The sequence below is a fragment of the Eulemur rufifrons genome, chromosome 15 (assembly GCF_041146395.1).
Source record: "Eulemur rufifrons isolate Redbay chromosome 15, OSU_ERuf_1, whole genome shotgun sequence".
Classification (NCBI taxonomy): Eukaryota; Metazoa; Chordata; class Mammalia; order Primates; family Lemuridae; genus Eulemur; species Eulemur rufifrons.
The window spans coordinates 69,396,681-69,407,946 of NC_090997.1; the positions used below are offsets into that span (position 1 = coordinate 69,396,681).

The following is an 11,266-nucleotide window of genomic DNA, read 5'->3' on the forward strand; positions in this document are numbered from 1 at the left end:
CCAGCACTTTTCCGTGGTCTGGCCTGGCGCATGGTTAACAGCATAGGCTGCAGTCCTGGCTCCATTGCCTCCACTGTGTGACCTGGGGAAAGTTAGTCTCTCTCTGCTTTGGTTTCCCATTTGTAAAATGGAGTAATAGTTCCCACCTCATGGGATTTTTTTAAAAAGATTAAGTTAATTAACTAATATCTTGCTATATTAGAAGAGTGCCTGGCACAGAGTAAAGGCTCTATAAATGTGAGCTCTTTCATTGTCCTCACCATCATCACTGGGCCCCGATCTACCTTTTTGATTGTCTACATCCTGTGAAACAAACTATTCCAGGTTCCTCATAGTCCAGACATATCAAACTGTTTTCATGGTTCTTTCCCCCTTTCCCTCACGGTGTTACCTGTTACCTACTGCCACCTTCATAATTTAGCATCTCAAGGGCCAGTTTAAGAGCCACTTCCTCCATGAAGTATTTCCTGCCATGCCCCAGGGTTAAACGTAATGTCTCCCTTCTCTGGGTTCCGGCGATCCTCTGAGGCTTCCTAAAGCGGGCAGTATGGTTGAAAAAGGCCGCGTGTGGCCTCTATGACTTGCACATCTCGTCCTTCCCGCAGTGCCTGGGACGCCGAGGGGCACCCAGTGGAGGGTCGCCCCCCACTACGTTAAGCAGAGCACCCTCTGCAAACACGCGGCTTGTCTGTATCCGTGTGGTCTTCTTCTCGCTCTTTGGTTTCAGATTACCAGCAGCCCCTCATGATTGGCACCGGCACGGTCACGCGGAAGGGCTCCACCTTCCGGCCCATGGACACCGAGGCCGAGCCCGGCGCGGGCGGCGAGGCCGGCGGCCACTACGACTGCCCTCTCCGGGCCGGCCGCCACGAGTACGCGCTGCCCTTGACCCACGCGGAGCCCGAGTACGCCACGCCCATCGTGGAGCGGCAGCTGCCGCGCGCCCACACCTTCTCCGCGCGGAGCGGCTACCGCATCCCCGGGCCCAGGCCCGGCCACAAGCACTCGCTGTCCTCCGGCGGCGTCTGCCCTGGAGACTACCAGATGCCGCAGAGCGCCAGGCCTGCCGACCCCGGCTACGACAAGCCCAAAGCCGGCAGCTGCTTCGCTGTGGAGAGCGGGGACTCCGACCCTCGGAAGCCACCAGTGAATCCCGGGATGAATGGTGGTTATTCAACCCCCAGAGACTGCCTCAAACCCCTCAGCCCAACGGCCATGACTGCCCTTTTGTGAACGCAATGTGAAAGAAACCTGCTGTGGTACTGAGCGTCGGGCCGTTGCAAGTCACTGGAAGAAGGGAGACTGCTGTTCCGGACAGAGGGAGAGAGATTCAGCAGGATCCCGGAGACCACCGCGCACACTGTTTACAGAACTGGGCAGCTAGTTTTGTTCTGACCCTTAGGGTGAGAGTCTCTTGGTGTTTGTTGGGCTAGAAAAATGAAAATTTTCAGATGGCCTTTTCATTTCTCTAACTGTGACATTAAGCTGCTTTGTTGTAAGATGTGCAATCTGTACAGAATCATATTTAACAAGATTTAAAGTAACTTAAGTTTGCTTTATCAGATTTTAGTTCTGCACATAGGTTAAGTGGGAAAATGCAGCTGTTGCAAAAACATATAATAGCATGTTCATTTTTTCCAGTATGTTTATATTATCTGATACCGTGTTAGCAGCAGGTCTGTTTAAACTTAATCTTGTTACTGTGGCTCATTTCCTTGCCTTTGATAACTAGAACTAAAAGCATTTTTAACATTCTTCTCCTGGAAGAAATGAATTACTTGAAGCCTGAAAAGCACACCAGGGTGGTTGTTTGTTTAGTAATTATGATTTGTAGATTTAAAAACAAAGAAACAACACCCCAGCAGCTGCCTGTTTCCTTAGACTCCACTTCAGAGGGGGATGTGGAGGGTTGGTCGGGGCAGCCCAGCGGCTGTAACCTGCAGGGGACCCCACTGTGCTAGGCTTGAGGGAACGGGCTCTTCCTCCCCCCTCTGGCCTGGAAGATACTGTGCAGCCTTCATATGCAAATCCACCTTTTCAAACTGTCCGCAAAGCCGAATGCTGAGACTTCCAGGCAACCAAAACTGCGCTCTCAACAAATTGAAATGAAGGTGGCCCAGCAATTACAGTCTGAATTGCTGTGTCAGATGTTTTTGTACCTCAGATTAAAGATTTAGCCGAGGTCAGATGACCACACTTTTCATGACTTTCTTCAGAAAGAGCAACATTTTAGTGACTCCCAGTTATCCTCTGAAAAACAAAAAAGTTATTTGAAATGTGTTCTTACAAAAGTGACTAAGGCCAAGTCTAAAAAGAGCTCTTCTGCTGAATGGTTGGGAACTGAGCTGATTTTATAAGAAACAATTTTCCCCTCCAGTATAACTCTATAATCCTAGACTAACCCAGACCTCAGCTGTACCTCATGTTCAGTGCTTTTTATCAGAGTTTGCTTTGTGAGTTAACTGTGGGGGATTTAACCTCTTTTGCCAAAGAGGAACGTGTGTGTTTGTTTTTAATAGAAAATATGGACCAAAAAATCCTTTCCCTAAAAAATGTATTATAATTCTATTTGTATGGTTTTCACTTTCTGTGAAATGTGTATATGTTAAAATAATGAGGGTGCTGGAAGGTCATGGCAGACTATCTCGTTGATTGTTGGTTAGTGTGGGGGATAAACCGTTTACTTTGTGGAGTTTACATGGTTTTATGTGCATACTAATTGTAATAAACTATGCCAGATCAAAGTGCCCCTGACTCTCTTTGGTGTCCTGCTCGCTGGGCTATTGAAGGCACTGGAGGATCAGCCTCAATAAAAGGGCAGGTAGTATGGAAGAAAGAAAGAGCATGGGCTTGGAGTCAGGTTGGTCTTGCTTCCAGACCCGGATCTGCCACAGAATAATTGAGAAATCTTTGGCTAGTTAATTAATGCTGAGCCTCAGTTTGTTCATGTTTGGAATGGTTTTATCATGCCTTCTTCCAAAGCTCATTGATAATTAATTGAGGCATTTATCAAAGTGTTATTCTACAATAGGCCTGTTTTCTAATGCAGTCCCTCAGTGGGCTGTGTATAGCATTTTAACATTAAAATATTAGTCTGTAAAAATAGACTTGGATCTACAGCCCTTCTTTATAATAGAGCTGTCTTCATCTATCACATTTCTTCCCCATATTGGTGATCTAATGACAGAAGAGGGAGAACAGGACGTTGTTTTGGATCAGCACTTCCTAAGGGTAGACTCACTGGGTAGAACAGGGTGGGCCAGTGGAAGTTCTGATAAACCGTACATAGCTAAGCCTATGCTAGCGGATACAAGCAGAAAAATATCTTTCTCTTTTGGTGTTTTGCAACATGAGCACGTATGATAAGGTGTGAATGAGACAATTCTAATTCTACATTATCAAATCTTACAGGGAGACAAAGATTGTATTCTGTCATTTCTTACAATTGTGGCTGAAACAACTGATCTGACAAAACAACGCTGACCACAGGCTGCTGAAACTTTGTTCTGGGTTTTTTTTTATTGTTATTTAAACTTTCATTAACATTTATAATCAGTCTAGAAAATATCTAGAAAGGATGTGAGACACTGTTGGGTGTTTATTTTGCACTGGTTTGGATTCTTAGCAGAAAATGAAGTCACACAGGCACAACTATAGATACCATGAATAGCTACCAGGCTTTTTCCCCCGCTCTGACCGATCTCAGCAGTCCAAGTGTGGCCACCACGTTGGCTTCACTATTCCTAAAATACTCATCTTGCATTCATTAAGGTTCTGAGATCTGTGTTCACCCTGTACTTACCTAAGAGAGAGCATGCCTAGCCTCTCCCCAGGACCTGCTAATAGGAAGCTAAGATTGAATACTGTCACTCACCCAAACCTGCTAGTATTTCCTGCCCAAAACACAGCCTGTGCCGTCACCCAGTGCCACATTGCACATCCACACTGCTGTGTTCACAGCCCACTACAGATCTCTTGTCTCCCACTACTGATCCTGCTCCTAGCCTCTCCCTGTTCCAGGAATCAGTTTCCCCAGAGGTTTTAAAGATTTTTGTTCTGTCTTTGATATTACATGATTTTACTACTGTGTGTTTGGCTGTGAACTCATTTGTATTCTTACTGCTTGAGATTGTGCTTCTTGAATCTTAGGATCTGTCTTTATCAACTATGAAAATCCTCAGCCATCTTTTTGTTGTTGTTTTCTTTATTCTGTCCTGGAATTCCTATCGGATGTTCATTAGAGCTTCTTATTCTATCCCCCATGTCTCTTAATCCCTCGTATTTTTCATCTCTTTATCTTTCTGTGCTGCATGCTGGGTAAATTCCTGAAAGACAATATGGCATAGTGGTTGAGTGCACAGACTTCAGATTGCCTGGATGAGAAGCTGTAACCTCTCGGTGCCTGTTTTCTTGCTTGCGGGAAAAACAATACTATTCACCTGCCTATAACTGTTGTGAAGATTGAATGAAGCTTTTAAAGCAGTGCCTGGCCCCCACAAAGCACTGTATAAGATTCAGTATTATAGTCCAGTTCACTGATTCCCTCTTCTGCTATCTAATCTGCTATTTAATTTAGCCACTGAGGTTTTAATTTCTTTTTTTTTAAATTTCTAGAAGTTCTATTGATTCTTTTTTGAATCTGCCCTTTTCCACAGTCTTAGCATTTTCTTGGGCTTTGATTCCTTCTTATTTGAAACATACTAATGTTATATTGTCTTTCTTATTGTTGTTATCTTCATTTCATTTAGAGGAAAAGCGAAAGTCTGTACAATGATATATCAGGCTCTGTCAACACTGCGCAATAAAACTTTTGCAACAGCAGAAATATTTTCTAAGCTTCCCAATAGGGTAGCCACTGGCCACATGTGGTTACTGAGCACTTGAAATGCAGCTGGCGTGGCTGAGGAATAAATTTTTAATTTTATTTAATTTTATGTAATGTAAATAGTCTCAGGTAGTTGGTGGCTACTGTATTGGATTGAACAAGTCTGTGATTACACCTCCCATCAGACCTCCTCATCCCTTACCATTCCCCACTTCAGCCTCCTGACTGTTCCTTGAGCATGTCAGGGACATACCCATCTTGAAACCTTTGTGTTTTCTGCTCTCTCTTTCTGGAAAACCCGTCCCCTAGATATGTGCATGGCTTGCTCTTTTGCCTCAAGTCTGTATTCAAATGGAACCTTCACGAGGTCTCCCCTCCTCTCCCTGTTTGAAAACTGCAACCTTCTCCCCTAACACATTTTCTTTCTCCTTTCCTACTGAATTTTTCTCCTTAACATTTATCATTGTCCAATACAGCACACATTTTAATTTGTTTCTTCCTTAGCCTCTCCCACTAGACCATTTGCTCTAAAGGAAAGAATTTTTTTGTTTTATTCCCTGCATATCCCTAGCACCTAAAACAGTATTCAATATGCATTTGTTAAAGAAATGGTCAGAAGTTCTTGAGGCTCTATTCTGTTGGTTGTTTCTATTGACTCCTGTTCATGATGGTTTGCGTCTTTGTGTGTCTGAAATTTTTTGATGAGTGCGCTTCCTTAGCAGGGCTTTTTCCTCCTTGTGAAAATCTCATGATAGTGTCCTTTCTTAGTGGTTTTGCATTTGCATCTGTCAGGTATATCTGTATTTTTTCTGTCAGGTAGGGTTGGCAGATAAAATACAGGACACTCAGTTAAACTTGAATTTCAGACAAACAAAAAATATTTTTTTTAGTGCAAGTATGCTCCATGCAATATTTGGGATATATTTTTGCTAAAAAAAAATTATTTGTGCTCTGTATTTTTTTTTTTTTTTTTTGAGACAGAGTCTCACTCTGTTGCCCGGGCTAGAATGCCATGGCGTCAGCCTAGCTCACAGCAACCTCAAACTCCTGGGCTCAAGAGATCCTCCTGCCTCAGCCTCCCGGGTAGCTGGGACTACAGGCTTGCGCCACCACGCCCAGCTAATTTTTTCTATTTTTAGTTGTCTGGCTAATTTCTTTCTATTTTAAGTAGAGATGGGGTCTCGCTCTTGCTGAGGCTGGTCTCAAACTCCTGACCTCAAGCGTTCCTCCCGCCTTGGCCTCCCAGACTGCTAGGATTATAGGCATGAGCCACCACGCCCAGCCTGTATTTTTATTTGGCAAATCTGGCAACCCTAACACCAAGAGTATTGCCAGGCTTGCACCAGTTTTTAATTTTTGGATTGGTAGTTTCTAGACTATGCCTTGTACTGAAAATTTAGATCTAAACCTGTGTGAGGCACAGGCCTGGGGTTTTAATGTCTTAGGGGAGACTTCACTTTTCATCCAGGGCCCATTCATTCATCCTTTGTTGTCTCTCTGTTTTACTGGGCAGATATTTTCACTGTTCCAACTCCCTGCCATGCTCAGCCCCAAATCTTGTCGCCTATCCCTTCATGAAGGTTAAATTCCCAGCACCTAAGTAACTGAAACCCCTCCCCTATCTCCCAGCCAGAGCATCGGCTCAAGTACTTGTCACTCTTTTGCAGTTTCTTCTTTATTTTCATACCTGGGCATTTCCCTTTATTTCTTGTGAGATTAGCTGGGCCATTTAAAGAATCCTGATTTTATTTTATGTGACATTCCTAGGAATTTATAGCAGACAGGTTTCATCTTGTCTTCACCATATTGCTGGAAGGATGGGCTCCCCGACAGGCACAAGATAACATATCTATTGCAAATAGCACAGACTTTAGAACCATACAGAACTTCAGGTTTAACCCAGGATTTAATCTTTATAACTATATGATTTCAAGCACATTACTGATGCTTTCTAAATCTACTTCATCTCCAAGTGAAAATGATTACAAAAGGACTGTTGTGAAGATTAATATATATTATGGTGTTTTGCACACAGTAGATGATCAGTGAATATTAGCTCCTTCTCTTTCTGCCCAATCTGAAGTCTAAACTGTCATCTAATACTATTTCTCTTAGAGTCCTTTTTTTTCCCAAGTGCAGGCTGCCTTTTCTCGTCACTGAGTGCACTTGCTGTGTCCAGTTGGCAATCCACACCTGCCTCCTGATACGCCACTTCCACTTCCATTCTTACTCCTTCACCCACATTCAAAGCGTTTCTCTCACCTGCTCTACCGCCTTTTCCCCCAGCTGTGGCACCTAGTATCTTCCAAGCCACTTTCCCCATTCACTGAGGACATTCACCTAATTCAAGTTCTCCTCTGTTCCTCCTTTGTAATCATGTTGGAGAATTAAGTGTGTAACACCGTCACTTTTATGGTTTCTTGATATCTATTCTAGTAACCTCCACCCCACGTAAACCACCCCACACATGACCACACTCTTGTCAGCAGCAAGAACTCCACCTCCAAAATGTTAAACTCCAGTAATTCTGTCTTAGCTCAAAACCTTCTATTCTGGATTCTTCACTTTTCCTTCTACTTATTCATTGATCTAATTAAGATATTTAGTTCCCGGATCCCATCATTTTCCTCTAGTTGTTAAACTTTTTAGGTTGTGTTTTCTTTCCTAGCCATCACTGAACTGTTTTGCCTCAGCATTTTCACTCCATTGTCTTTCCAGGAGCTCCAGCAACGTAAGTCCCCTTCAGGATGCCGTCTCCCCATCTTTGCATTTTCACAGCGGGGCTTTCACACACTCTTAGTGTCCAATTTACTTGGGGCCCATCACTCCTCATCCCTGTCATTTATCTTTGATCTGCTTCTTTTTCCATACCCCTCAACAATTACTCCAAAGCAAGGCCACTCCCCACACTCTCCCTTTACTCTGAGCTGGCCACCTCATTCACCTAGAAAGAAAAGTCATTAAAATCAGAACTGACAATTGACGGTCCATCCCTCTTTTCCCAAAAAGCTGTATCCACTCCAGTCCTCTCCTCCTTCCCTCCTGCATCTATGGAAAAGGTATTCTAAACCTTCACCTGTGATGGTAATTCCCACTGCCTTTTCTCCAGCTCAGATCTTGCTCCAATTATCCCTTTTCCCCCATCTTCTTCTCCCTCTCATCTGGTATCTCCCCCTCGGCCACTATACTTGCTCAAATCTCTTCCAAGTGTAAAGAATTCTCTCTTAATATCCTAAGCCCTTTTAATTATCTGTCCTCTTTCTTCCAAGAGTGATCTATCCTTGAAATCTTCATATGCCTTATCTCCCATTCATTCTTTTTCTAATTTAGTTTTTACTTTTATTAGTTATACATGTACACAAAATATGTTATCCTTTCCATTTGTTCATGCTCTCTTTTGCATCCTTTCAGAGTTTTTAAAAGGGTTTTCATATAAGTCTTGCATATTTTTTTGTTTAATTTATGCTTATTTTTTATTGGAGCCAGCATTGTAAATCCTCTCTTTTAAATATCAACCTGTATGGCCTAGTGGTAAAAAGCATGGATTCTGGGGCTAGACTGCCTGCGTTCAAATTCTACCCTAGTTGTGACCAAGGAGTTACTTTACCTCTCTCTGACTCCATTTCCTTATTTCTAAATGGAGATAATGACGGTATATAGTCCATAGGGTTGTAGCGAAGACTGCAAGGGTTAATGTATGTAAAATCCTTGCAGCACCTGACCCATGGCAGGCACCACATTGGTGTTAGCTATTATTACATATTGTCTTCTTGTTTGATTTCTGTGAAATAATTTGTATGCTACTCCTTTACATATTCCTGGTGGCTTCTAATTTATTCTCCTACGTTTTTCTGGAATATGATAATAATGTCTGCAAATAGTGCTAGTGCTACCTCCTTTACAATATTTATGTGTACATTTAATTCCATTGGCAATACCTGCAGTGCCACGTTGAATACTTTTAGTAGCTCCCCACTTAGCATGATGCTGGCTTTGGGGCAGAGATAGATATATGATGTTGAGGTATATGTTATTATGTTAAGAAAGCATCAATTTGTTCCTTTTTTTTTCCTCACCAAGAACGTGTGTTTAATTTTGACCAGTGCCTTTTCAGCATCTATGGAATCAGAACAAATGATTTTCCTCCATAGGACCCCTCCCTAGACCTAGTCATATGATTAATTATATCATTAGATGTCCCAATATTAAACATTTGGTTATAGTATATGAGTCCATTAATGTGTTCAATTCACATTGTTAACATTTAAGATTTTTGCATTAATATTCTTCTGTGAGATAGGCCTTTCATTTTCTTTCTTTGTGGCAATCTTGATTAGATTTTAATAGCTTGACAAAAACAATTTAGAAGTTTTCTTCTCTTTTTCGGCTCTTTTGTTGCTAGGCATTGGAATTATCTGCTCTTTAAAGGTTCAGTAGCATTGCCTTGTGATATATTCTGGTAATTTGTCAGGGGAGCATATTGCCAATTTTTTTTTCCCCTATGGAAATCAGTTTGTTTAGATTTCAAAGCTGCTCTGGCCAGGAACATTTTCCTAGAAGAGCTTTCAAATTTATTCCTATAGAACTGAACCAAGTAGTCTCTTACTGTCCTTTTAGTTTTCTCTTTTATGGCTATTTCCTCTTTATTTCTTATTTTGTGTATTTGATTTACTCTCTTTTTTCATGACTAGTTTAGCCAGCAGTTTATTGTCTTTTTCCTCTGAAAAATCATTCTTTTTTAGTTAGTTCTATTTCTCTGCTTTCAGAAGCCAGCAACCCATTTGTTACAGCCCTGGGCAAAGCTAAAAATGCTCTCAGCTGTAGTGAGGATGACACCTTTTCAAATGTCACAAATATCCTTGTTGAAGCCTTGCTTCCTACAGAATAAGGGGACAGTATGCACACAGCAAGAATAAATTTATTTCATAAGTATTTCCTGGGGAAAGGAGGGGAATGCTAGTCTCAAGGATCTAGGAATCTACTATGTAACTTGGGGAGTTCTTGCATTCTACAATCACTCAACTACAACCAAACGAATAATATTTCTCATGAGATTCACATCCAGATCTATCACTTTTAAAAATTAAAACTGTATCAAACCTTGCATCATTTAAGAAAAATAAAAATAATTATTGAGGGAAGAAGACTGAAAAGCTGCCAATTCCATCTTTATTTCCCTTTTCCTTCTTTATGGCCTATTAAAGTAGAATTAGGAGAGGGATGAGCCCTGGCTTTAACACTAGCTGTGTAACCCTAGACAAATTATATAACTTTTCCAGTCTTCAATTTATTTATCCTCATAAGAGTATTTTATATGATTTTCAAAAAGCCTCACAGCTCTAATATGCTAAAGTGAAATTACTATTACATTTGGAATCTGCTGCCCCCTTCTGGCACTCTACCAAATTGCAAATTCTATCTTTTCAAAGCATAGAACCCTAGTTTTTAGTGTCTGTTCTACCTTTTATCTAATTTTCGGAGTTATAGTCCGTTATCTATCTTCCTACTTAGAAGCCATAGGTATGTCTTTCACAACCAAATGCCCTCTTAAACTTTATTTTATTTTTTTTGAGACAGAGTCTCTCTCTGTTGCCCGGGCTAGAGTGCCGTGGCATCAGCCTAGCTCATAGCAACCTCAAACTCCTGGGCTCAAGCGATTCTCCTGCCTCAGCCTCCCAAGTAGCTGGGACTACAGGCATGCGCCACCATGCCCGGCTAATTTTTTCTATATATTTTTAGCTGTCCATATTATTTCCTTTCTATTTTTAGTAGAGACGGGGGTCTCGCTCTTGCTCAGGCTGGTCTTGAACTTCTGAGCTAAAACAATCCGCCCACCTCGGCCTCCCAGAGTGCTAGGATTACAGGCGTGAGCCACAGCACCCAGTCTCTCTTAAACTTTAAAACAAGCTTTTACTGTTCAAATCTTCCTTCTTTCCTGATTTCTTTGAAAGTTTTATGGCAATCTCCCATGATGGTGATAGATTTTTATAATTTTTTTGTGGTCCTATCAATTTTTGCTTTATATATTTTGAGGCTATTTTAAACTGGTGTATATAATACAAGATTAGAATTATTTGAACTTTGTAGTAAATTGATTCTTTAAGAATTTAAGTAATCTTCTCCATCCTTAATGATATTTTGTCTTAAAATCTATTTTATCTTGTGTTAATGTAACTCTACCAGCTTTCCTTTAGAGAAAATACACCCAGCGTATCTTCTTTCACTTTCAAATGTTCTGTGTCCTTATGTTTTAGGTGTGTAGACAATAAATACATTGCTGGATATTTTTCCAATTTAAATTCTTTCTTTTAATGAGTTTAGTCCTTGATCAAGCACTCTCAAAATCCAATCCTAGGAGTACTTCCTTGGCTCTTGCCACGATGTGCTAGCTAATTCTTATATTTGGGGAGCATAGTTTCTTTTGTTCCTTATCAGACCTAG

General features: G+C 41.4%; 1 protein-coding gene across 1 annotated transcript in view; it reads left to right on the forward strand.

Moving 5' to 3' along the window:
• DCBLD1 (discoidin, CUB and LCCL domain containing 1) overlaps positions 1–2,181 on the forward strand; it is a 36,695-nt gene extending 34,514 nt beyond the window's left edge. Inside the window, exon 12 of the mRNA XM_069489087.1 lies at positions 728–2,181. Coding sequence (XP_069345188.1) covers positions 728–1,233 — 506 coding nt within the window. The 3' untranslated portion in view covers positions 1,234–2,181. The remainder of the gene's footprint in view (positions 1–727) is intronic.
• Positions 2,182–11,266: the final 9,085 nt, after the last annotated feature.